This window comes from Eptesicus fuscus, chromosome 19 (genome assembly GCF_027574615.1).
Source record: "Eptesicus fuscus isolate TK198812 chromosome 19, DD_ASM_mEF_20220401, whole genome shotgun sequence".
NCBI lineage: Eukaryota > Metazoa > Chordata > Mammalia > Chiroptera > Vespertilionidae > Eptesicus > Eptesicus fuscus.
Window position 1 is genome coordinate 55352401 of NC_072491.1, and position 27986 is coordinate 55380386.

Here is a 27986-nt window from a genome sequence, read left to right on the forward strand (position 1 = left end):
AGGGGTAAATGGCGGCGGAAGGAGAGCTCACTTGGGGTGGAGAACACGGTACAACATACAGACGCTGTGTATAGAATTGTACACCTGAAACCTACATAATTTCATTAACGTCACCCCAGTAAATTCAATTTAAAAACCCGTCACACCGGGTTTCTTATTCCAGGGGGTAGGTGCTGGGGCAGTTGTGGGCAGATGCAGACTTAGTCGTGGCCCCTGAGACTGGAGTGTCCGCGGCGTTCATTGCCTTTGACACGAGGGGAGTGAGAAAGTGTGGCATTGGTGCGTGCAGCAGGGAAAGCCGGGGTGGGTGTGCACATGTGTCCTGTTCTTGTTCAGGTTGCTACACAGGACCTCCCAGGATGCTCTCGTTCCCGTGCCCTGGCATCTGGGCCTGGGAGGGGGATGAAGCCTCACGGTGGGCATTAAAGGCAGTGGGAAGGAAACTGGCGCTTTAAGCAGCTGAGCTCTGAGCGTTTATTAGTCCCCAGAGCAGATCTGTGTCACTTCTGACTGATGTGAATGACAGGCTGTTTTACATGCAAGAAAGAGAGGCCCGAGCCCCCTGATTACAAGGGTGACGCAGGGCATGTGTGTGGATGTGTGAGCAGCTGTGAGGAACCTGGGCACCTCAAAAACAAGCGATTCTATTGCCTCCCCATCCTGTCTCTGTTCTTTACCTCTTCCGTCTGCTCTCTCGCTGCCGACTGGTAAGTAATCCAGGTAATTTTGTCCTCTAACTCACATTTAGCAGGAGGACAGTCCAGTTACAAGAGCCTTTTGCTCTAAGCCAAGTCTTAAACCACCAGAACCTCACAAATGGGTTCCAACAAATCTCCCACGTTTCAGAACACTTTCTCTCAGTGTGGTAGGTCAGGCCTTCACACCTTTGCTCTGAGAAGGAGGGATGGCTTAGCCACGGTCACTCGGCAGCCACCTCAGCGACGCGTGACCTGAAGCCCACGGAGCAGGACCAGGCCCCGAAGGGAGCGCCCCTGAGCTCAGCACCTGGGCTGCGGTGTGGGCGGTGGCCTTCCCTGGAGACCCTTCCTGACTGAGGAGACCCTCCGATCCCCGGGGCTGGGCACCAGGAGAGCACAGGAGGCGGGCTGAGGCACAGATGGGAAGGGACGTGTACATGAGTCACTTGATCCTAATGACATTGGATGAATAATAACGCGGCGAGGTTTTGATTTAATTTCCAATTTCTCCAGCGACCACTGGGTTCTTTGCAAAGTGCCTCAGGGGCCGTCTGTCCTGCTCTGTGCTTGGGCGTCCTGCCTCCTACGTGCAGGTTCCGATGAGCCTCTCCGTGGGTTTTGAGCTGCTCCCGCCTCTTGCAACTCCTTGTACAAACCCTTTGCTATTTTTGCCTTGTTTGAATTTTCCCACCAATAGAATCTCTGCCAACGGCATTTCCAGGAAGGCTGCTTTCTCTAGTCCTTACTGCTAAGTGTGGACAAGGCTCAGCTCCTGATGCTCTTGGAGCCCTGAGCCCTCTGGCCTCGGTCCTGGCTGAGCCTCTGTGTCCTGCCCCTGGGGCGGCAGGGAGGGCGGGGTGGGGTCAGGTCACTAACTGTATTTTGCTCCTTTTGACCAGAAGAGTAACTTTCAGTTTGGGTCTAAACTGAAAATAAGTCCCCCCTCCCCCTTGGGCGGAGTGTTACCTTTTTTTTAATCATGTCTTTGGCTGTGGCCTTTCAGGGACTTTTCCTAGTCGCTGTTTTATGGTCACAAATCATGTGGGAAATAAAAGCTTCCTAATATACTTGGTCACTAAGGTGGTTGCTCAGTAACTCCTTCTCCTCACCACCTAAGTCCTAAACCAACTGAGGAGACACGAGTCAGAGAAGGAAGGTCCACCTTCCTCACTGGCCGGGCTGCTGGAGAAGGGCTTGGGATGAGTCAAAGCTGCTTGTCGGGCCCTTTGGCCAGCGCGACGGGAAGGTTGGAGTCTGCAGGGCAGACACACGTCAGCCACATGGTGCCCACCTGGCCAGCGGTGATTCTGTTGCCACGTGGAGGAAGAAATGAGTGGGGGGCGGGGGACAAGCAGGGAAGACAAATACTTATGGGAATCAGAGGATCAGTCACTCAGACGGATATGTTTTATAATAGAGTTTCAATAGAAGAAAATAACAGTGTTTAACAGTGACTTCCAAATGTTAGAAAAATAGTTTATTCCTTTAAGGTAATTAATGTCAAGCACTATTGGGAATTTAAAAAATCAGGAAAGTCAGTATTTATTTCCCAGGCTGTGAATGAAGATGGTGAATGCTGAAATTAGATGCATGATGTGTTGGTTCCATCAGGGATCTGTTTGGTTAACAAATATATCATTAGGAGAGTTAGGTTTTTAAAAGTTGTCACTGCTGTTGGTTCCTCACTCCATTTCTCCATCTTCCGCGGGCCTGGGTTGTGGCTGGACGCTGGCCACAGCAGGAGGTGCTGTTGCCCGGTGGGCTTGCAGCCAAGTGGCCGCAGGAAGCTCGACCAACAGTGGGTTGGCAGAGTGGCTGTGCTGTGGGCAACCCCAGCCTCACTTTCTTAAAGGGACATGGTTGGTCTTCACGGTCTCCCCTCCATGGGCTGACAGGCAGCCGGGTGCCAGGGTGACCGGGTGACCGGCGGGGCAGACACAAGCTTCCACTGTGTTCTTCCCGCTTCACCTTCTCACTCACTAGCACACATAGTGGTGCCTGTTCTTAAAGGTGTTGCTAGAAGATCTTGTCAAATATCGCACAGAAAGAAGTGTGTTCAGTGAGCTCTTAGTGAGTACAAGCCCCCAACCTGGGACTGTGAGCTGGTTTGGGAAGAGGGTCTGTGAAGGTCTCCTGGGGGACTTAGAGATGAAGCCCTCTGGGGTTCACTGTGAGTCCTGACCCAGATGATGGAAGGGAAGACACGGAGGCAGAGACCACAGCGATGCATCCAGAGCCCAGGGAGGCCTGGGGCCCCGGCGGGCGGCTGGAGGGGCTCTCCCAGGAGCTCTCGGAGTGGGATTGGGTAGGAGTCCTGGGGAGTATGGCCCAGCTCATATCCTGAGTTCAGACTTCTGGCCTCCAAAACTGTCTGAGAGTAAATTTCTGTATTTTTTAAGCCACCTAGTTTGTGGCAATTGGTTATGGCAGCTGAAACTAATACACCTGCCTGACAAAATTGAATAATGAAGATAAAGAAGTTGGACGTGAAGAAATAAGGATTGTTTCTCGTCTTGATATGAAATGCTGACAGGAGCACAGAGTGCTCACGTGACCCTCCTCCCCTCCTTCCTAAGCCCCTGGTACTGCGGTGGGTGCCACGGGGGAAACTGAGGCACAGCCTGCCTTCAGGATGTCACAGTCTCCTGGGAAGGGCTCAATGGACATAGACCACATGACTCAGTTATACAAGAAACTAAAATTTAGGAACTGCAGCATTATGGGCTACTTGGCAATGAGAAATTCACCTACTGAATTGGGACAAATACATTTGACCATCTAAGGAAATCAGGTATATAATTTGTCCCATTGTGGTAATTCTGTCTGGGCAATATGATGAAAACTGTTATTAAAAAAGGTTCCTTGTATTTCTAAGGCAATTCACTTTATACAAAAACTAGAGGCCCGGTGCATGAAATTTGTGCATGGGGCAGGGGGGGGTGGTTGTCCCTCAGCCCAGCCTGCACCCTCTCCAATAAGGGAGCCCTCGGAAGATGTCTGGCTACTGGTTTCGGGCCAAAACAGAAAGTCAGACATTCCTCTCACAATCTGGGACTGCTGGCTCCTAACTGCTCGCCTGCCTGCCAGCCTGATCACCCTAACCACTCCCCTGCTGGCCTGATTAACACCTAACTGCTACCCTGCTGGCCTGATCGCCCACAACTGCCCTCCCCTGCCAGCCTGGTTGCCCCCAACTGCCCTCCCCTGCCGGCCTGATCTCACCCCCAACTGCCCTCCCCTGCCAGCCTGATCTCACCTTCAACTGCCCTCTCTTGCTGGCCTGATGGCCCCCAACTGCCCTACCCTGTAGGCCTGCCCTCCCCCAGCCAGCCCAGTTGCCCCCAAATGCCCTCCCATGCCATCCTGATTGCCTCCAACTGCCCTTCTCTGCTGGCCTGATCTCCCCTAACTGCCTCTGCCTGCCTGATCACCCCTACCTGCCCTCCCCTGCCGGCCTGATTTCGCCCCCAACTGCTGTCCTCAGCTGGCCAATTTGGTTCTGATTGGTCAGTCTCTATGCCAGTCAGTGTCAAAAGCTCCGCCTCCTAGGCAGTCATTGGCTCCTCACAGTTGACCCAGATTTGGTTCTGATTGGTCAGTTTCTATGTCCGTCAGTGTTTCTGGACCTATCAATGGGGCCTGATCAGAAAGGCGGGGCTGATCAGCAGCCCCAGTGGAGGCCTGGAGAGAAATGGAGGCACAGCTGCTGGCACAGCCCGGAGAGAAAGAGAGAGGCAAGTGCTGATCAACAGCTGCCACAGAGGCTATGGATCAGACCCTGCTTCTCTCTTCAGGCCTCTCTCTGGGTCTGATTCGCAGCCCCCTCAGCAGTCAGTGCTGTGTCATCACGGCAACCCAGCACTGACTGCAGGACTGACTTCCTGTTGGTAGAGCCTCCAGTCGTTGTGGATGTGATGGACCCAGGGTTTTTATATATTAGGATTTCTTCTTCTTCTTTTTTTTTTGAAATATATTTTATTGATTTGTTACAGAGAGGAAGGGAGAGCAATAGAGAGTTAGAAACATCGATGAGAGAGAAGCATTGATCAGCTGCCGCCTGCACACCCCCTACTGGGGATGTGCCTGCAACCAAGGTATATGCCCTGGACTGGATCCTTGAGTCCACAGGCCAACACTCTATCCAGTGAGCCAAACCAGCTAGGGCTATTAGAATTTCTTTAAATAAAATTCAACTGATTTAGTTAAATATTTGTTAATAATTGATGACCTGAGAAATATACCAGAAAGAAAAATATCTAAAAGCTGTATTCTTAGGAAACATTACCACTAATGATCAATTAAAATGTAATATTATTTTAATGTTTAGGAGAAAAGGATTTGAAGAGGTAAACATTTTATGTATATTTTAGAAATATCTATTGTACTAAAAATACCAGGAAATCATATGAACACTCTTAATGTGATTTTTGCTCATTCCTTTGTGTTCTTTGGGAAAACATTTCTATAAAAATTAGCAAAATAAAGGGGAATATGGCTTGAATTATTTAAATATCAATAATTACAGGAACTAATACTGCTGTTTATAACAAAACTACTTTAGTATTTAAAAAAATACTATGGTTATATATTTTTCCTTGGTCTGCACACACCAAAAAAACTTGACCTAACTCTTCCTCAAATTTAATACATGTGAATAGAAATTAGAATTATTATGAACCTGGACTCCTGTTTTTGTGTTTTTATTATCTTATAAGTAAATGAAATAACACTCCCTTCTAACGAGTGAAGATCACCCATTTAGGATTAGTTTTTAAAGACTACTTAATAAAGACAATTTTTTTTTAGTAAAAAAAATTGTTTACAATTACTCCTCACATCCTAGTTTATAAAATACACTTTTTTATATTTGGCAATCCATAAATAGGGGATCTATTTCAAAATTACATTTTTACTGGAGCCATTCCTCAGGTTAAAACAACAAAAATGGGTCCTGTGATCACATAGAAAGAATGATGGAGCCTTACTCCTTGGGCTGCATTCAGACGTAGATAAGAGCAGCCCCAGCTTCTTCCGGTTGATTCCCGGTCAGTGTGCAGCGTGCGCTGAAGAGTGGCTTCCTTCTTGGTGTCACAGGCACGCTAGCAACAATGGAACCTATTGGTAAGTAACCTCTGAACTTTATTTTGGACCCGAAAACGCTTCCCAGGTTCTTTTGTTGGGAGGGCCATCTCTCTGACGTTGCCACTGACTTCAGCAGGCTCTCGGTGATGAGGAATCGGATCCACGTCTGCCCCCACCCTGTATTTTAGTCTGTGATTTTTAATTATTTTGACTCACAATCCTTTACTCAATGTGAATTTGTCTGATATTCCCTTATGCTGGTGGTTTTATCTTGACATGCAAAATGAGGACTTACTTTGTAAGACAGACACTGAAAATTCTCGAAGATGCTTTCCTTTAGATGTTGGATTTATGAGTGATTTTTAAAAATCTCCTTAGTGCTTCCTATCCTTTTCAACTTTCTATAATAAAAATTAAGTTGCTTTTGATATTTATTTGCACTTTGAAATAGGACTTTATCTTACAAATGTAGGTGGTGGAAGGAGAATGCCTGGGGTCTGTCACTCACTCAGTGATGCCTGGGAGGAGGCAGGGCAGCAAGCTATGAGGGGGTGGAGGGGAGAGGGGGGCGGGGGCTCCCACCAGGAGATGCCTGCAAGCAGGTCTGTGGAAGGGCCCTCACGCTCACAAACCCACGAAGCAGGCAGATAGGAAGAAACCAACTTTTTACTCAATCCAAATACATTTTAAGAAATATTTACGATAATGTTGAGGAACTATAGGTCCAATGGGGAAATCAAATGGTGTCACTGGTGTACTCAATTTTAATCTAATTTTTAAAAAAGAAAGGTGATGACATCTTTACTTAAGTGCCTCAATGTTTACTTACAATGCCATAGGTAGTTATTAATTTCTTGGGGACAAACTTGAAATGTATTTGTATATATTTGTAGATACTTGGCATTTTAATGAATTGCCTTTTTTGCCACTAAATTCTATAAATAGCTTATCTCGGTAGTATTGTTTTTGGTAAATTAATGTTTGATAAATTGATACCCTCGTTGGAAAGGATAACATGAAATTCACTGCTCTATGAAAGCAACGTGACCAGGAGTGGTCTTTATTTCAAACATCTTTCAGGTAGTGGGAACAGCAGAATCACTCTGTGCTGCTGCTGTTTTCCACTCTGTCCGAATAAGATTTTTGTTGGGGTAAAAGTCATTTTGCTTCTTGGAGTGAATATTCTTTTAGCCAAACTTTCATGTGGATGTTTTCAAATAAAATATATTAGTGAAGAAATATGAAACCAGTAATATTGCTTTCCAGGTGTTGAGTTTCAGCCTCAAAATGCAAAAAATAAAATAAATAAATAAATTAATTAATTAATTAATTAAGTTGCCCTGTGTTTTTAAGAACATGAAACATTCACTTATAAAAACACCGTCTTGTCAATAGAAAACTGTTCCCACTGCTGAAATGTTTGCTGAAATAATTATATGATACACTAATAGTCCTGCGCATGAATCTGTGCACCAGTAACTCGCCAGTAGCTCTCCGCCTGCTGCCCACCTTCCTGTAGCTCCCCTGCCCCCCTCTCCCCTCCACCCCCTCATAGCTTGCTGCCCTGCCTCCTCCTGTAGCTCTCTGCAGCCTGCTTGTAATTCGCTGCCCCACCCTCCTTCTGATCCGTGATTCAGTCATTTCGCAGTAGGTCATTAGGCTTCATGGTGTAACGACCATTTGCATATTACATCTTTATTATATAGGACTAGGGGCCCGGTGCACGAAATTCGTGCATGGGGAGGGGTCCCTCAGCCCAGCCTGCCCCCTGTCACATACTGGGAGCCATCAGGGGATGTCCTATGGATGGCTTAAGCCCACTCCCCATTGGGAGCGGACCTAAGCCGCAGTCTGGCTTCCCTTTGCTTGAGGTGACCTGGCTGATCAGGGAAAGGCACCAGCCCATCACCCCTCTGCTGCAGCCACTGCCAGTCACCGCAGCCACCCAGGTGTTTTCATCAACACAGACCCCAGTCCCTTCACCATGAAAAAATGACAACTTTCTTTAAGCATTTTCAAGATGTGTCTTTCATAGAATATGACATTTCTTCATTTTTCTTTTTATCCTCACCTGAGGATATGTTTCCATTGATTTTTTTCCCTTCCCTCTGATCCCAAGCTCAGCCCCTTCCCAAGCCAAAAGCCTCCTCCCCAGGTTTAGGCTTGGGAAGGGGTCCCCCAGCCCCTGACCTCCCATCTTAGGCTCTGCCCCTTCTTAAGCCTAAAGCCTCCACCCCAGGCTTTAGGCTTGGGAAGGGGTCCCCCCAAAAAAAACCTCCGATCACAGGCTCAGCCCCTACCCAAGCTTAAAGCCTCTGCCCCAGATTTAGGCTTGGGAAGGGGTCCCTACCCTACCTCTGATCATAGGCTCGGCCCCTTCCTAAGCCTAAAGCCTCTGCCCCAGGTTTAGGATTGGGAAGGGGTCGTCCACCCCACCCCCCACCCTGAACCTCTGATCACAGGCTTGGCCCCTTCCCAAGCCCAAAGCCTCCACCCCAGGCTTTAGGCTTGGGAAGGGGTCCCTCACCACCCCCCACACCTCCCATAATAGGCTTGGCCCCTTCCTAAGCCTAAAGCCTCCACCCCAGGTTTAGGCTTGGGAAGTGGTTACCCCCACCCCCACTCCCCCTCCCATCACAGGATCGGCCCCTTCAGGCTTGGGAAGGGGACCCCCATCCCTCTGATCGCAGGCTTGGCCCCTTCTCACACTTAAAGCCTCTGCCCCAGGCTTTAGGCTTGGGAAGGGGACCCCCCCCCCCCCCGCCCCTCCGATGGCAGGCTGGGCCCCTTCCCAAGCCTGAAGCCTCTGCCTGATGGCCGGCTGGGAGTGACCTGGGTGCCAAGGAGGTTCCCTGGACCCAGGTATGTATGCAAATTAACCGCCATCTTGGTTGGGTTATTTTGCATACTCGCCCTGATTGGCTGGTGGGCGTGGCTTGGGCGTAGCAAAGGTGCAGTCAATTTGCATATTACTCTTTTATTAGGTAGGATAGTTCAATCAAATAAGAAATAAGGGCAAATGTAGAAATAACGTTGGAAAACACCTCCATGGATGTAAACATTTCAGCTCTGTTTACACAAAGGTGTCTGTTGAGGTCGGCAGGGGTCAGGCACGCAAGCATTTCTGGCTGGAATAAGATTTCCCGCGATTGCTGAGCCTCACAGAGGTCTGTGTGGTTTCTCCTCTTGGTGACTTTAAGTAGGAGGCTACTGCCACGTCTAGCTTTCCTGCTGACTGCTTTCTGAGAGCGCCTGAGAGGCCGAGGGTGGTCCACGGGCACTGCTGTGAGACCCGCCTCTCAGTGACTGGGCGCTTACCTGTCAGTCTACAGGAGACAACAGTGTCGTGGTCGGGTGATGTCTGTGGGCATTTTGTCAGCGGGAGGTCAGCTGTCCCGCGGGGAGCGGCCCACCAGACCACTGGGCTTAGCCAAAGTCTCCTGTTGGTGACCTAATGGTGTGTCTATCTAACTGACTTTTGGGGGGTTTAACCCTTTGCACTCGCTTGCTTTTTTCTCGATTCCTTTATTCTAATGCTAACCGTGTCGAGTCACCCTCCAAGGTGAGCAGGCCGCCTCCTCCCAGAGGGCAGCAGGAGCAGCTCCAGCTGCTGGGAGATGGAAGGCACCGGAACTCGAGCGACAGGACAGCCGTGGCCCTGGGTCCTGAGGAAAATGGAGAACAGCCGCCACACTTCGGGCCTGTGAACAGACGGTCCTCTCACTGAGAGTCCAGCCCGCCATGTCCCTCCGGCCCAGCTTCCATGTTTATTTCTGTGGTCTCTGTTTTTACTTATTTAATGCATTTTAGAGAGAGAGGGAAGGAATAGAGAGAGAGTTGTTGTTCCATTTATTCGTACACTTACTGGTTGATTCTTGTATGTGCCCTGACCAGGGATCACACTGCAACCTTGGTACATTCAGGACAGCACTTACCACCTGAGCTACCCGGCAGGGCTGGTCTCTATTACAAAAATAACACGTTTGCCTCATTTCACATTGCCGCAAAGCTGACTGTGCACTTTCAGACTGTATATGCAAACTGCCGATGCTAAGAGCAGCCGTGGCCTCCCACCCGCTCCCAGGGCTGCCGGAGCAGCATTGAAACCATGAGGTGGAGATCTTAGAGACGTGGTGTACAAAAGTCAGGGTTGACACGACGCTCTTGCTAGAAACAGATCACACCCCCTTGTAGCCATGGGCAGCGGGCACCCTGCAGTGCTTGCTTTTGGAACACCAGCGGTCTTACTCATGCACAATTCAGCGGGATCCCACAGCGCTCAGGACCAGCATTCAAGTCACTGTTCTCAATGTTGACTGGATCTCTAGCTCCAAACCTCACAAGGCGGTGCAGTGGCTGTGGACAGTGGGTGTGGTGTGGCCGTGGGTTCAGTGGGGGCATCGTAGTTCACTGTCAAGATTTGGTGGAACCCTATGGGCAGGTTAGGAAATAACTTCTTGCTCTGAATTCTGTGCTGTGAAGTTTTTTACTGACAGTGATATCAGCAAAACCGATTCTGCAATCAATTGTACTTTTAAATCAATTTTTTGCGCTCACATTTGTGTAGAGATTTGAGTGAGATTGGGGCACGCTGGGTGCGATGTCCTGGGCCTGCCTTAGGGAAGCAGTGACTCCCTGATGCCCCAGAGGCCGTTCTAAAGCGAAATCAGGAAGGGCACTCATTCGCATTGAATTCGGCTTCAAGCCACAACACAAAGCCCTGGCTGGCGGCTGGACACATAAAGGCTCCTTTTCCTTGAGTGGGTCTCTCTGGAGCAGGTCTCTCTCCCCTTTAGGTCCCTTGAAAGGCCCGGGACCCCATGGGCATGGAGGGAGAGCAGGAGGGCCCGCCAGCTGTCCTGCCTGACTCAGGGACAGGGCAGCCCCACGCGCCTGGCCCTTCTGGCCGCAAGCCGATGGGGAGCAAGAGAGAGAGGCCGGTGGCCAGCTCAGCCCTTTGGAAACTGGTCCTGGAAAAGCAGCATCAGCCACACCCTCCGCTCTCACAGCACAGCAGCCCCTCCCTGAGGCCAGGAGAGCACCACATCCACGCAGCAGCCAGGACTTCGAGTGGGAGTACATTTCCCCCGAGAGCCATTGTAAACTGTGCTGATAAGAACATAGGGGTGCCTATATCCTTTCTGATTGGTGTTTTTAGTTTCTTGGGATATATTCCTAGAAGTGGGATCACTGGGTCAAATGGCAGTTCCATTTTTAACTTTTTGAGGAAACTCCATACTGTTCTCCACAGTGGCTGCACCAGTCTGCATTCCCACCAGCAGTGCACGAGGGTTCCTTTTTCTCCGCATCCTCGCCAGCGCTTGTCGTTTGTTGATTTGTTGATGATAGCCATTCTGACAGGTGTGAGATGGTACTGCATTGTCCTTTTGATTTGCATCTCTCAGATAATTAGTGACTTTGAGCATGTTTTCATGTGTCTCTTGGCCTTCCCTTCTGTCCTTCGAAAAGTATCTATTTAGGTCCGTTGTCCATTTTTTGATTGGATTGTTTATCTTCCTTGTTAAGTTGTATGAGTTCCCTGTAAATGTTGGAGATTAAACCCTTATTGGTGATAGCATTGGCAAATATGTTCTCTCATTAGTTGGGCTTTCTTGTTGTTTTGTTGATGGTTTCTTTTGCTGTGCAGAAGCTTTTTATTTTAGAAGACTTATATGACAAACCCACAGCCAACATCATACTCAATGGGCAAAAACCAAAACCATTTCCCCTAAGAACAGGAACAAGACAGGGATGCCCTCTCTCACCACTCCTGTTTGACATAGTACTGGAAGTATTAGCCATTGCAATTAGACAAGAAGAAGAAATAAAAGGCATCCAAATGGGAAAAGAAGAAGTAAAACTGTCCTTATTCACAGATGACATGATACTGTACATAGAAAACCCTAAAGACACCATCAAAAAATTATTAGACTTAACAAATGAATTCGGCAATGTAGCAGGATACAAAATTAATGCCAAGAAATCTATGGCATTTCTATACACCAATAATTAACTTACAGAAAGAGAGACTGAAAAAGCAATCCCATTTACCATCACACCAAAAAAAAATAAGATACCTAGGAATAAACTTAACTAAGGAGGTAAAAGACCTATACACAGAAAACTACAGGACACTGAAAAAAGAGATAGAGGAAGACGTAAACAGATGGAAGAACATACCATGTTCATGGATTGGTAGAATCAACATCATTAAAATGTCCATACTACCCAAAGCAATCTATAGATTCAATGCACTCTCCATTAAAATGCCAATAGCATATTTCACAGACCTAGAACAAACTTTCCAAAAATTCAACTGGAATTAAAAAAAGACCCCGAATAGCCACAGCAATCCTGAGAAAGAAGAACAACATAGGAGGGATCACAATACCAGATTTCAAGCTGTATTACAAACTCACTGTTCTCAAAACAGCCTGGTACTGGCACAAGAACAGACATATAGATCAATGGAATAGAATAGAGAATCCAGATATCGACCCAAACCATTATGCTCAATTAATATTTGACAAAGGAGGCAAGAGCATACAATGGAGTCAAGACAGTCTCTTCAATAAATGGTGTTGGGAAAATTGGACAGATACATGCAAAAAATGAAACTAGACCACCAACTTATACCACACACAAAAATAAACTCAAAATGGATAAAGGATTTAAAGGTAAGATGGGAAATCATAAAAATCTTAGAGGAATCCACAAGCAGCAAAATCTCAGACATACGCCGAAGCAATTTCTTCACCGATACTGCTCCTAGGGCAATGGAAACTAAAGAGAAAATAAACAAATGGGGCTACATCTATTGATTTTTAGAGAGAGAAGAAGGGAGAGGGAGAGCGAGAGAGATATAGAAACATTGATGAGAGAGAATCATTGATAGGCTGCCTCCTATACACCTCCTACTGGGGATCGAGTCTGCAACCCGGGCATGTGCCCTGACTGGGAATCAAACCAGGACCTCCTGGTTCATAGGTCAATGCTCAACCACTGAGCTGCGGCGGACTTAAGTTGTGTTTTAGAGCAGCCATTCTGGCAGTGGTTTGGAAAGTCCTGTTCCTGCCAGAATGCAGAGACGGGGGCTGAGCCAGGCTCCAGCGCACCTGGCTGCGGCCTGGACCTCAGAGACAGAGAGGTTGATCTGAGTGTCGTTTTCAGACCGAATTGAAGAAGAAGCTGCAGACGTGAGGGCAGTGGGAGCCGGACTGGCCTTCAGGGCAGAGGAGGTTTCCTGGAAGATGGAGTCAGTGGGGAGAAAACCTCCCAGACAGCCAAAGGGGAGTTGAGGCCACAGGAATGAGTGTGACGTGGGGGTCAGTGCGGACTGGGCTCTGACGGAAGTGGGGGAGGAGAATGGGGGTTTGGAGAGGCATGGTCCCCAGTTTGGGTCGTGGTCAGTTGTGTGAGTCCCTCCTTCTGTTCTTAGGGCGCTTGTGCCACTGTGTCCATGCCCTCCCTCACCCACTCGGGCGCCGTGGGACGAAGGCCGTGTGGCGTGGTTGCCCCGTGGCTGGAGTGGGGCAGTCTGTCTTCGGGGCACCCCCTGCTGGTCCCCTGGCCCAACACTGCCTTGGGCTGGGGTGTTGGTCTTATTCTGAGGTTCCCACTGACAAGTGCCCTGGCCTGCCGACAGCCGTGCGCACCCGGCCGTCAGGAACCGGGTGGTGCTTTGATGTCACTCCTCCTTTTCGTTCCTCAGTTGGGTGAGTATCTGGTGAGAGCGAAATGTTATCTGTGTCAGTTAATCATTTCCTCCAAGCGAGGCACCAAGCGGGGAGGTGGCAACACGGCCCCTCCGTCTGCGCCCCCACGGCCGTGGCCAGGGGACCGGCTGCCCGAAGACGGACTCCCCGTGCCTCACAGCCCGGCGGCCGCAGGACTCGATCCGCTGGCCACCTCACTGCTTAAGGGAATATGATGCTCACTCTCCTGTCTGAGGACGGGCGAGGGTGGGTGGTGCAGGGGTCCCCGAGACTCGCAGGGGTCAGGATGCAGGAGTCCGAGCCGCTGACTGTCCCTGGAGAGCAGACCTGGCCAGGCGGGGCTGCCCTGGACGGCCCCCTGGGTGAAAGCTTGTCCCATGAAGCCTTTGTGCATGGGGCTCCCTTGTAGCAGCTTTGCCTTTACTGTGAAGCCAGGATCAAGTTGTTTGGGTTTTAAACCCTCAATATTCTAAGATCAGAGAGGCAGATGGGATTTGAGCTACGCAAGTCTCAGCTGTGGACGCCCTGTGGGTACCGTGGCTCCGCAGAGGGACGAGTGGCTGACGCTCCTTCCACAGGACGAGTGGCTGACGCTCCGGCCCCCGGCCTTCCGTGCAGCGTCCCTGATTTCCCCGTCCTCACTTCCAGGGCTGCTCTTGTTCCTGTGTCATCTCTCGTGCTGCACTCGGTGAGAAACCTTCTGGAATATTTCACCCATTTAGGAAAAAAAGGCCTCTGATGGAGAATGTCAACGCAAACCAACCAACCAAACAGGAAATCCCACAGCACCTCAGTCACCAAACAGGAAATCCCACAGCACTTCCGTCACCAAACAGGAAATCCCACAGCACTTCCGTCACCAAACAGGAAATCCCACAGCACTTCCATCACCAAACAGGAAATCCCACAGCACTTCCGTCACCAAACAGGAAATCCCACAGCACTTCCGTCACCAAACAGGAAATCCCACAGCACTTCCATCACCAAACAGGAAATCCCACAGCACTTCCGTCACCAAACAGGAAATCCCACAGCACTTCCGTCACCAAACAGGAAATCCCACAGCATTTCAGTCATCAAACAGGCAAGTTTTCTGATAAGAAAAGCTGGACGTTTTATTTTGCCCGATAGGCGAGGGGTCTGTTCTCAGGACCGCCCCCCCCCCCCCCCCCCCCCCCGCCCCAGCTCCTTTATTTACACCAAAACCCGGGGCTGACACCTTCCTAGGATGGAGAGGGGGAAGGCCTGGGAACTCTGCTGGACACGGCCCCTGGGGCAGTGAGAGCTGGCTTTTTCTGAAGGATAGAATGGACAATTTGCAAATTATATTTTCTTGAAGAAAATAATTGCAGACTGTACTGTTGGAGAGAAGGCTCACAGGTTCTTACTCAAGTCCCTTCACCCCAGAATCGAAGGAGAACTGAACTTGAAAGGAAGGTTACAGAGGGGTTCTGAGGGTAATATTTTGAAATATAATGTATTTTTCCTGTTATAATATCTTTTTACACTGAAGCCCTTTTGCCATTAAAACTAGACCAAATATCCCTGACTTACTACCCCAGAAGAAAGGAGACAAAGGATCATAGAGAAGGTAAGGAGTCAATTAAGGTTATAAATGGATTTTAAGATAACAGTATAAACAGTCTTCTGACGACGGAAGTACCCAGTGTCCCCCCCCGCCCCTCCCTGTCCGGGTTGTGGGGTTCTTTCCATCAGAATGGGGTCCACTCTGCAAGGACAGGCTCTGTTACACCGGAAGCCTGGGCGTAGGTGTTACTGCTGAGACTCGACCAGAGAATAAACTGCCGGGGGAATAAACCAGACTCTGCCGCGTGGACTTCACTTTGCACACGATTTCTGTGTTTGCCGTGAGCATCAGCCTCCGCTGTTCTGGCCTCGGCGTGGCTGCTTGTGTCCTAAACGCTACTCACCCCGCTCGGACCCCCGACCGAGTTCCTTCAAAAGACTGATTCTGGCTTTTTCCTTCTGCTCTTTGAGGAACTAAAGTTAGACACAAATTAATGAACAAAAATCCGGCTACTAGGCAATAGCAACTTCCTATAATTTTCTGGGATTTAGGGATCACATTGCAGAGTTTAAGCAGAAGTTCAAAGCTCTTCCCGGACAAGTGGACCCATTGATAATAGGTGACACTTTGGGAGTCACTGGCCCAAGTCACTGAGGTGCCATCCTCAGTGTTGGTGTGGATTAAACCGCACTCCGAGGCCCGGGACAGGGCCCGGCTCTGCCTTGGAGGAACTGCTCCAGGTGACGGACAGGTGCAGCTGGGAAACCTCTTCACATCTGGGAACCCTTTGGAGGGAAGCGCCAACGGGGTCGCTGGAGCAGTGGGACACGGGGCATCCCTTCCGCCTGCACCTGCGTCTCCTCAGGGCAGAGCCGCCGGATGTGGGGGAGGTGCGCCCCCAGGCCTGGAGGCCAGGGTCAGATGATGGGCACCCCCGGGGCCGGCTCTCCTGGCTCTTCCTGCCGGGCGGGTGCATGTTCGGGAGACCTTTCCGGCTCCTCGGGCCCCAGGTCCTTCAGCAGGCGGCTCGCTGTCCTCGCGGCTGCAAACCTTTTCTTTCCAAACCAGCTCGCCGGCCCCGCGTGAGAAATCCCCGCCAGCAGCTCCGGGCTCGGCCAGAAGCTGCTCCCGCCTCTGCTCTCAGCGGGCCGGGCGCACAGTCTGCCGACCCGACCGGCCGCTGGAAGCGGAGGCCGTGGTGCCGGTGACGCGGTGGGGACTGGGCGGAGGGGCGTCGGCAGAGAGAGTGCGAAGAGCCAGTGCCGCCCGTGGGTCCCCGGTCGCGCCCCTGCTGGGTGGGCGCCGGAGGCCCCGAGAGCGGCCGCACACGCGTCACGCAGTCGCGCCGAGAAAGTCGCAGAAGATGCGGTCGGAGGGGCGGACTCGAGATTGGGTCCCGCAGGTCCCGCTGGGCCTGGTCCCCAGGGGGACCTCCGCTGCCCTTCCTGACAGCGGTCACAGCCCCGGCTGGTGCGCGTGGGCTCCCTGGAAGGCGGGGGGGGGGGGGGGGGTGCGGGCAGGTGCACCGGGTGGTTGTTCCACGTGCCGTCCGTGGGTAAACAGTGTTCCGGAATGGGGTGCCTCGTGGGTGCACCCCGTCTGTCTGCCTGTGGAACGCAGTGTCGGGAACCTGTTTGAAGGGCCTGGAGAGGCAGGTCTTCCTCAGACACGGCCGTGACCTGCGGCAGCCAGAACCACAGGCGCCGTCCCGGGAGCCGACCGGCCCCGCGCCTCTGCCCCAGGGCCCTGCCCGGCCGCACCGCCTCCTCCGAGGGCAGCACGGGAAGGGGAGTAATTGGCCCACAGGGCGGCGCTCCTGCGTGACGGCGTCGGGATTTGAACCCCGCAGGCCGGTGCTTGGGAGCCCGAGCCTCGGTGCGTGGGGAGGAGCGCTCCGGGGGTGCCGGGAGGAGGGGCACCGCTTCTGAGAAGGAGGGAGGGAGGAGCAGGGAGGCACAGACAGGCCTGGAGGGCACGGGTGTCTCCGTGGATCTTGTCTGGGCGCCGGGAGCCCGAGCCTCAGGCGGCACCTTCAGTGCCTTCCCGGTGCGCAGCCCGCACGGCCCGCACCGGGCGCTCCGGAGCAGAGGAAGGGCCGCCGGGACAGCTCACAGCCGGCCCAGCAGAGACCGTGAAGGAACAGGAGCAGGAGGGGAGGAAAGGCGGCGTGTGAGGCTCGGCCCGGGGGCGGCGTGGCTTGCCTCTGGTGGGCGGCGGGTCTGTCAGCGGCCGCAGAAGTCCCTCCGGCCTGACGTCTCCCCGGGGGTGTGCGTGGGCGTGCGGACAGGATTTCTACTTTATCGTCATGACTTGTCCCACAGAAACCTCCGTGAATGGTAACAGCAAACACCATGTTCTACTTAGGGCTGCATCGCAGATCCGGGCGTAGGGCCTGGCCTGAGACGGAGGGACTGCGGAGGAGGCGGTCAGGCTCAGTCTGGAGGCCGGGCGAGAGGGGCGGTGTGTGTCCTGGTGGGAGCTGTGTTTAAACTCGGGTGACACCGACATGCCACTGCCCCTCTGCACGTCCCCATTGCCCTCCACCTGGTCCCTGGGCAGGCAGATTTCTGTCACCTCCCTCCCAAGGCCTGAGCTGTGGTTCAGGCGCAGCGGCCTCCAAAGGCGTAATCCCAGGGGCTTCAGGATGTGGGAGACAGGACAGGTGCATTGCTTGTTTGTTTTTTGTTTTTAAATGTTTTTATTGATTTTAGAGAGAGAGGAAGAGAGAGGGCAATTTTAGAGAGAGGGGATCCATCGAGCCTATAAGCCGGGCATGTGCCCTGCTGGGAATTGAACGGGAGACCTCTTGGTCCACACTCAACCATGGAGCCACAGCGCTGGGCTCATTGCTGTAATCCTGGGATATGACCCCCGCACAGCACCCTGGGACATGACCCCCGCACAGCACCCTGGGATATGACCCCCGCACAGCACCCTGGGATATGCCCCCCCCCCCAACAGCACCCTGGGATATGACCTCCCCCCCAACAGCACCCTGGGATATGACCCCCCCAACAGCACCCTGGGACATGACCCCCGCACAGCACCCTGGGACATGACCCCCTCACAGCACCCTGGGATGTGACTCCCCCCCCGCCCCCCCTGCACAGCACCCTGGGACATGACCCCCGCACAGCACCCTGGGATGTGACTCCCCCCCGCCCCCCCTGCACAGCACCCTGGGACATGACCCCCGCACAGCACCCTGGGATATGACCCCCGCACAGCACCCTGGGACATGACCCCCGCACAGCACCCTGGGCTGAGCACACCAGAGCCTGCTTCTGAAAGGGCCTTTGTCTACACACGCTCACTTCCTGCCTCTGGATTGGGGTGATGGCGAGCAAAGTGCTACTGGAACAAACACTACAACTTCCCTTCTTTATTTGTGCTAAACATGTTCAAATCATACTTCAGCACGTGAGCACCATTATATGGCGCGATCACAGGTCTTAAGCGGTTGAGAACTAGCTGTCTATGAAACGCACGATGTCTCCCTTCTGCTTGTCTCTGACGGTGCTCACCAGCGAGTTGATTACTTCCCAGTGTCTGGCAGGTGCTCGCCTGCGTTCCCGGGGCCCTGAGGCGATGCACGTCCTGGTGAGGCCGGCCTGTGCCCTTGGCCCTTTCTCCTCAGCGGCGGCCCACGGGGTCCCTGCCCTGAAATCTGGGGTTTGCCGGGCCCTCCCCTCCTCCGCAGGCCCCACGTTCCCATTCTCACCATCTGAAAGCCACAGGTTTGCTGAGGCCACTTTCGATCCTGCTCTGAACTGCCTCTCAGACAGTTCATTAGAATTAACGGACGCCCCTGGGGAAGCAGTCCAGGCATCAGGTTCTCGTTCTGGACTTCCTTCTTCTCCTGGCTTTCGGTCCCCGGACTCACCTCTGCCTTTGTAGCTCTCCAATGCTCTCATATTTTTTAAAACAATATTTTGCCCCACCTTAGTTTATATAGCTCCCTGTAACTTTCAATTCCTTCTTAGTTAGACCAGTTCTGAGAAACTTCTTTCCACATTAAGGGTTCAGGAATCTGGAGAAGGCGCTGCGAATAAATGAAAAAAATAGACAAGAAATATAAATTTGAGAGGCATGGGGGAGCCAAGGGAAGTTCCACTTTCTAGTGAAGTGGGCTCCCCGAATCTCCGGATCCAGGGCTTTTTATTTGCTGGGAAACACAGTGGCCCCTTAGGAATGCAAACAGGTACAGTTTGATCAACAGGAAAAGATGATCAGGTTAGGGGGAATGCCTTCAGCTACGCGGCCAGCAGCAGGTAATAATATGCAGATTTTCAGCCCTGCTGAAGCCCCGAGGTCCATCAGCCTTCTGAGGAACTTCTTGCATAATTATGACCTGCTGGGATTAGCCTCCAGCACTAGACCTTCCCAGGGTTTCGGCGCCAAATGAAAGGTAAGGAGTGGGCAGGGGTCGCCCATTATGGCATGAGGCCATAATGTATCAAAAGAGATTTTATTCCCGGCAGCTGGGTGCAGGTGGACTGAGACCGAGAAAGGCATCAGCGAAGAGAGCAGGGAGGGATAGGTTTTTATTCAGCCTTGCTGGCTGCAAGCCGCTCTGCTGACGTGGGGGTCCGGTCCGTCCTTGGCTCCTCCCCTGCCGGTGTCTCCTGGTGACCTGAGCTGTGCTGTGCTCAAGGCTGCAGGCTTTCTGCAGGATCGCTGCTCAGCACAGTAAGTTTCCTCTGCCCTGTTTTATCCTCTTTAACCCTTTCAGGATCAAGTTTTATAGTGAACACACATCACGGACAAGTTTAAAGAAGTAGGAAATTGACTATATTGTTCATAACATTTTTTCACCAGAACTAGGATAAAGAGGTTTAAATATCAAAACAAACAAAAAATAGAGCATTTCCACTTGGGAGAAACAATTCAATATAATTTATTAATTTCATGCATTAGAGGGCACCGTCTCCTACAGAATCACATCAGCATAAGAAGATACAATGGGGCGGGCCTCCGGGACCAGCAGAAACGGCAGGAAGCGGAGGCTGCGACCGGCCAGGAAAGCTCTCGTGGTGTCTGTGCCGCGGTGGAGGCGAGTAGCATGGACTCTGCCTCTCACACCAAAGCAAGGAGGGCCCGGTCAGCCTCGGGGTTCACCGTGCCGACAGGTGTCTGCTCATGCGCCCGCTGTCGGGGCGGCGCCGCTGCTCCCAGCGCTCACGCCTCAGAACGTGGCTGGCCCTCACTCGGAGGCTCCGGGACAGCGTGCCACGTGCCTGAGACTGAGTTATTGTTACGGGGAGACAGGCCACCAGGCGGCACCTCAGAAATGGACAGACCGCCCCTGAGCCATGCCGGCGTGGGTGGAGCAGGTGTGCCGTGCCCAGCAGTGGGTCACGGGCGTCACAGGAAGGCTGACAGGGAGAGGACAGCAGTGGCGATGGTTCGTGTGTTTCTCATGGGACTGGGGGAGATCCAAGGAGACAGGGTGCACATGTGGACATGGAGGAGATTTTTCCTACTTGAAGTTGGAGGAAGAAATTCAAATTAGGAGAAATGGATAAAGCTGAAAAGGAAAAGGGCACTTGGATGCCATCCAGCGCCGGTGCGGACATCCCAGGATTTGAGGCCGGCGGGGGGCAGAGTGCGGGTGGGAGGGCACAGGAAGCAGTGATGGATGAGCATCGGCCCTGAGTGGAGGAAGAGCCCCAATGTCCAGGGAAGAGCCACGTGTCGGGTCAGGGTAGCTGTAATGCAGGCGTCCTCAAACTACGGCCCGCGGGCCACAAGCGGCCCGCCGAGGACATTTACCGGCCCGCCGGCCCGCCGCTGCCTGTCCTGCTTGGCAGCCGACTCGTCCCGGGCGCAGTGCGCATGTGTGGACTGTGCGCCGCAGGCTCCCCTCCAACGGCCTGAGGGACAGTGCGCTGGCCCCGTTTAAAAAGTTTGAGGACCCCTGCGTAATGGGTGCAAACAAAATGGTCGGTTAAAATATGAGGGTCTAATCAGTCAGATTCGACAATGGATGGGACAGTGACAGTGTCTCCCGGGTCGTCACCCGGGGTCGGTGGCAGCCTGGCCTTGTTGGCTATGAATGTCCTTCTGTGACATCCGCAGCGCCTTCGGCGGGACCCTGTGGCAGTGAGACAGGCCTGGGCCACGGAGACCTGGGCTGGGAGGCCGGGCGTGGCCGGTGGCTGAGCAGCAGAGCCCCAGGACAGAGCGGGTGGGAAGGAGCCCGGCTCAGGTGGGAGCTGCAGCGGCGGGAGGAAGACGGAGGGCCGCGCCCGGCACCCGGGAGCTCCCAGGGCTCTGCCCGGACCGGGCTGAGGAACGCCCCACAGCCAGTGTCCTCCAGGTCCCCCTCACCTCAGCCTGCACAGGGCAGCGAGGGCCACGCCAGAGCAGATCGCAGCGTCTCTTCCCGGAAATGGTGCAGTGCCCATGCACCCCCCAGGGGCACAGCCTCCCCCCCCCCCCGCCCTCGGCGGGTGCGGCTCACACGCGTGGCCTGGCGCGTCCAGGGAGGTGCGGTCAGCAGGGGGTCTCGGAGCGAGGGTGCGCCGGGAATTCTGAGGAAAGACGCCCTTCCCCTGCCCAGCTCCCAGCTGCGGCGTCAGGATGAGCGATGGTGACGGAGCACAGGGAAGACTGTCTAACGCAGAGCCCTCGGCCAGAGGAGGAGCCCGGCCCGTGGAGGCTCTGCCGCCGCGCAGACGGCCTCTCCGCGCCCGAGCCGCTCTCGCCGTTGCCGGTGGGCGGGAGGCCAGCCTGTGCGAGAGTGTTTGGGTTTCGAGGGGCGATGATTTTCCATGACGTTGTCGGAAGCTAGTTTTTTCTCTCCAGAGTCAGAGCGAATACATTATCCCTCCCTTCTCGCGCACAGACATTTCTCATCTGGGCAAAGTGATGCTCTCTGCTAACCTCTGCTGGGCACGTGCTGCGGTCCAGAATCTGCAGTGCAATGAGGAGGGCTCAGTGGAAGGGCCTGTCCTGCAGGATGAGGCCTGCCCGGTGAGCCACGGTGCCGGTCCTCCCCCGGAGAGGCCCCGGGAGAGGCCGAGGTGCGCGGACCTGGCCCAGAGGACGTCAGACGGCCACGACAGGAAGGGGAAGTAAGTCTCGGTCACGGGACGTTACTCGGACGACTTTTAGCTAAAACACTGAACTGTAAACTGAGCCTGCGGCTGCTCCATCCGGCACTCGGTTCTGAAATCCTCCCGTGAGGAGCGGGCTGAGGCCGCGGGTCACCTGGTCCAGGTGGGCAGAGCCTTGCCGAGCAGGTGCGGCCCACAGACCAGCAGTGCTTTCATCTCCTGCGAGGCCCACTCTCCCTCCACCACAGGAGCGCGGGGCGGGCTGCCCCACGAGAGTGCCGCCGGCGTGACTGCTCTCGGCCTCGTCAAGGACTTCCTGGTGTTTTAACTTCCTGAGTGTCTCTGCCCATTTACATCGCTGCCTGCCCAGCTCCAGCCAGATCAGAAGCCCAGCTGCACTGTCATGCACGCCTTGTTCAGAAATGGCCGTAGCCGCTGAGTGTCGCGAATGAGGAGCCCTCCCTCCTGGTTCTCGCGGCGCAGGAAGCTGTCCCAGACATGGAGCCACAGCGGCCCAAATGCTGAACTGATGAGCATCTGCCTCTGGCACTGCCTTGCTGCTCCTACTCAGCCATCACGTGAAGATAGCACTGTCGTTCCCACAACAGTCACTTATTTTTAAAATTTTTTAAATTCTATTATAATATTGTGGTTTTCATAAAGGAAAAATGCTACAGACGTAAGAGCTTCAGAAAACTAGTGTAACTCCCATCACCGCCACGCCAGAGCTTTCAGCAGCATGGCCTGTTCGGATAGATGTGCCAGCCTCTATTTTTTGTCGTCTGTTTAGTAGACCATAAACAGAATAAAAAGTTAAAAATAGAGCCCTTGCCCTTGATCAAAGGGACAAACAGATCAAAGAGCTTGGTGAAGGTAACACATCCTTTCCTCTTCCCCCGCCTCTCTCTGGGAGCCATCGAGTCTCTGCCCACGCGGGTTTCCGCCCCGGCTGCTGCTCACAGCCCGGCCTGTACTGGCATCGGCCCGGCCTGTACTGGCATCGGCCCGGCCCGTGGTGCGCAGGTTCAGCGTGTTCAGCCAGCTGGCCTTGGCGCCAATAGTTATAAACTGCAACAGAAATTGAGAAACGAAGGAGAGGCTTAGAGGCCGAGAGAGAGGCAGATGCTGTCTTCACGTAATAGGGATGCAATAAGGGGAGTGAGCAGTCAGCGAGCTGGAGAGACGGGGTAGTTCACTGGGGGCAGGGCTGCTCCAGCGCAGCGCTTTCATTCCGCTGCACTGCCTTTCTGCGCGACGCCTGGGGAGGGCTCTGGAGCGCGGGAGCCTGGAGTGTGGGCCGATGTGGATCTGTCTAGGAACACGGGTCTCGGCCTTTCTCCGAAGGGGCTTTGTGAGGAACTTTCCCGGTGTTCTCTTCCTGCTGCGTTAAACGTGCTTTACCTGACCATAAATGTTTAGGTTCCAACTTAAATTTTCACGGATATGTGACTCATATCAGGGTGAGTAAAGTGTGACACCAACCATCGGCCTGGACGCTCCCACCCGCTGGTCACCCTGAGGCCAGAAGGTGGTGCAAGCGCAGCAGCAGCAAACGTGGCTCCCAGACCAGGCCCAGGCGGCAGAGGCGCCAGCACCATTCTAGTCCTGTTACCCTGATGCAGACACTCCTTCCCCTGTGAACTGCCGAATCTTAGGTCATAGCTGCAGGGCACAGAGCACAGGGCAGAAAACAAACAGCAACCACTCCTGACACCGAACAGCCAGCAGCAAGCATCTCACCTGTGACACCTGCAGGCGGAGTGCAGGCCAAGGGTGGGCGCTATGTAGGGGCCAGGTCCCCTGCAGAGCAACCGATTTCACACCTGGGTGCACACCTGTGAGACCTGGGACCCTGCACACCTGTGAGGCCTGCACGCACCCTGCACACCTGTGAGACCTGCACGGACCCTGCACACCTGTGACCTGCACGGACCCTGCACACCTGTGAGACCTGCACGGACCCTGCACACCTGTGACCCGCACGGACCCTGCACATCTGTGAGACCTGCACGGTCCCTGCACACCTGTGAGACCTGCACGGACCCTGCACACCTGTGAGACCTGCACGGACCCTGCACACCTGTGAGACCTGCACGGACCCTGCACACCTGTGAGACCTGCACGGACCCTGCACACCTGTGAGACCTGCACGGACCCTGCACACCTGTGAGACCTGCACGGACCCTGCACACCTGTGAGACCTGCACGGACCCTGCACACCTGTGAGACCTGCACGGACCCTGCACACCTGTGAGACCTGCACGGACCCTGCACACCTGTGAGACCTGCACGGACCCTGCACACCTGTGAGACCTGCACGGACCCTGCACACCTGTGAGACCTGCACGGACCCTGCACACCTGTGAGACCTGCACGGACCCTGCACACCTGAGACGTGCACGGACCCTGCACACCTGTGAGACCTGCACGGACCCTGCACACCTGTGAGACCTGCACGGACCCTGCACACCTGTGAGACCTGCACGGACCCTGCACACCTGTGAGGCCTGCACGGACCCTGCACACCTGTGACCTGCACGGACCCTGCACACCTGTGAGACCTGCACGGACCCTGCACACCTGTGAGACCTGCACGGACCCTGCACACCTGTGAGCCCTGCACGGACCCTGCACACCTGTGAGACCTGCACGGACCCTGCACACCTGTGACCTGCACGGACCCTGCACACCTGTGAGACCTGCACGGACCCTGCACACCTGTGAGACCTGCACGGACCCTGCACACCTGTGACCTGCACGGTCCCTGCACACCTGTGAGACCTGCACGGACCCTGCACACCTGTGAGACCTGCACGGACCCTGCACACCTGTGACCTGCACGGACCCTGCACACCTGTGACCTGCACGGACCCTGCACACCTGTGAGACCTGCACGGACCCTGCACACCTGTGCGACCTGCACGGACCCTGCACACCTGAGAGACCTGCACGGACCCTGCACATCTGTGACCTGCACGGACCCTGCACACCTGTGACCTGCACGGACCCTGCATACCTGTGACCTGCACGGACCCTGCACACCTGTGACCTGCACGGACCCTGCACACCTGTGAGACCTGCACGGACCCTGCACACCTGTGAGACCTGCACGGACCCTGCACACCTGAGACCTGCACGGACCCTGGCAGTACAGATTTCACACAGAGTGAGGCTACCTGCCTCTGTGACCAGGTCCTGGCTAGGAGGGCTGACAGGTCCCCAGGGCAGGGCCAGGCTCCTGCCTGCAGATGAAGATGCCAGGCCCGGGTGCAGGATCTGGGCCCGGGAACCAGCCCCCTTGGGTAAGGGTGACAGCATGTTGGGGGGACCTGCAGGTTTGAGACTGTTCGAGGGAAACAGCCACCTCGAAAGGACGTGGCCTGGGAGGGGGGTGTGCGAGGCCCAGTGCTGCCCTCACAGCGTGGCAGGGCCTCGGGTCTCAGAGCCGCGAGGGCCGCACAGCTCCGAGTCGTACGCACAGGCCTGGCTCTCAGCGGCAGCAGGTGGGAGCCCAGGTGTGCAGCAGCCGCAGGCCCTGAACAGCTGGAACCTGCTTTGGGGAGGAGCTGCTTTCAAACTGGTGTCATTGTGAGGCTCCTGGACCTTGAGCCAATGTGCTCAGCCTGCAGGGAGGACACCATCCGCTTAGGGGCGGGGCCCGCCACCCGCGGCTGTTCACACACAGCAGCTATAAGGACGCCAGGGTCTGCGTCGGAGCGTCTGTGCTGTCCTTGTGGAGGCACATACATGACTGTGCCGCTGTGCACGCACTAGGACCACATGCAGAGCCTGCCACTCCTGCCGCTGTCCACGGGGCCTGCAGGACAGACTCCAGGCTTGAGCACGAGCGTCCCTTCCGCCTAAAGGTCCAAGGCCAAGGCCTGGACGGCGGTGTCGCGGCTGGAAGGCCAGGTCCCTGTGCCCAGGCACCCAGCCACACTGAGCTCTGGTTGGAAAGAGCACCTGCCGCCGGTTACCATCTGGGATGGACTGTCTGCAGGTGGAGGCTGTGCTGTGACTTGCATGTGACATGCGTGTGACACATGACTAGAGTCAGCAGCACATCTGGGCTGTGGGCAGGAAGTGACGCTTCTGCTGAACACACGTTTTGAAGGGGATAACGGGAGATGCAGACCAAGTGTCTTATCACACAGTGGTTGTGACTGCTCAGCCTCCTGGTGACACCAGCAGTAACGGGCACTGACTAAGCGTGCCCCGTGCTGGCCTGTAACTGCACCACCACTTCAGGGAGGTGTCCTTGAACTCAACAGAGAAGAAAACTGTGGCGCGGACGCTCTCATTTATTTCCCAAGCGGAGCCGGTGGCAGGAGAGAGTGCAGGGATTCTGCTGCATTTTACATCTTTACTGTTGAAAGTGTTAGATGTGCCCTTTCCCCCTGCATCTCCCCCGACCCGCACTGTGCTCAGCGTGTGCTCACTGTGCTCACTGTGCTCAGCGTGTGCTCACTGTGCTCACCGTGTGCTCACTGTGCTCACCGTGTGCTCACTGTGCTCACCGTGTGCTCACTGTGCTCAGTGTGTGCTCACTGTGCTCACTGTGCTCACCGTGCTCACTGTGCTCACTGTGCTCACCGTGTGCTCACTGTGCTCACTGTGCTCACTGTGCTCACTGTGCTCACTGTGCTCACTGTGCTCACCGTGTGCTCATTCTGTGCTCACTGTGCTCACTGTGCTCACTGTGCTCACCGTGTGCTCAGTGTGTGCTCACTGTGCTCACTGTGCTCACTGTGCTCAGTGTGTGCTCACTGTGCTCACTGTGTGCTCACTGTGCTCATGTGTGCTCACTGTGCTCACTGTGCTCACTGTGCTCACTGTGCTCACCGTGTGCTCACTGTGCTCACTGTGCTCACCGTGTGCTCACTGTGCTCACTGTGCTCACTGTGCTCAGCGTGTGCTCACTGTGCTCAGCGTGTGCTCACTGTGCTCAGCGTGTGCTCACTGTGCTCACTGTGCTCAGCGTGTGCTCACTGTGCTCACCGTGTGCTCACTGTGCTCACTGTGCTCACTGTGCTCACTGTGCTCACTGTGCTCACCGTGTGCTCACTGTGCTCACTGTGCTCACCGTGTGCTCACCGTGTGCTCACTGTGCTCACTGTGCTCACTGTGCTCACCGTGTGCTCACTGTGCTCACTGTGCTCACCGTGTGCTCACTGTGCTCACCGTGCTCACTGTGCTCACTGTGCTCACTGTGCTCAGTGTGTGCTCACTGTGCTCACTGTGCTCACTGTGCTCACCGTGTGCTCACCGTGTGCTCACCGTGTGCTCACTGTGCTCACTGTGCTCACCGTGCTCACCGTGTGCTCACTGTGCTCAGTGTGTGCTCACGTGTGCTCACTGTGCTCACTGTGCTCACTGTACTCACTGTGCTCATTGTGCTCAGTGTGTGCTCACCGTGTGCTCACCGTGTGCTCACTGTGCTCATCGTGTGCTCACTGTGCTCACCGTGCTCACCGTGTGTTCACTGTGCTCAGTGTGTGCTCACCGTGTGCTCACCGTGTGTTCACTGTGCTCAGTGTGTGCTCACCGTGTGCTCACCGTGCTCACCGTGTGTTCACTGTGCTCAGTGTGTGCTCACCGTGTGCTCACCGTGTGCTCACCGTGTGCTCACTGTGCTCAGCGTGTGCTCACTGTGCTCACCGTGTGCTCAATGTGCTCACGGTGCTCACTGTGCTCACTGTGCTCACTGTGCTCACTGTGCTCACCGTGAGCTCACTGTGCTCACAGTGCTCACTGTGCTCACTGTGCTCACCGTGTGCTCACTGTGATCACTGTGCTCACCGTGTGCTCACTGTGCTCACTGTGCTCACTGTGCTCAGTGTGTGCTCACTGTGCTCACTGTGCTCACTGTGCTCACCGTGCTCACCGTGCTCACTGTGCTCACTGT

The 27986-nt window shown here is 54.3% G+C and overlaps 1 protein-coding gene across 1 annotated transcript in view; it reads right to left on the reverse strand.

The window, feature by feature from the left end:
- Positions 1 to 27986, reverse strand: part of TMEM64 (transmembrane protein 64) — a 54291-nt gene that overhangs the window by 13356 nt on the left and 12949 nt on the right. The window contains exon 2 of the mRNA XM_008158865.3: positions 23056 to 23149. Coding sequence (XP_008157087.2) covers positions 23056 to 23149 — 94 coding nt within the window. The remainder of the gene's footprint in view (positions 1 to 23055; positions 23150 to 27986) is intronic.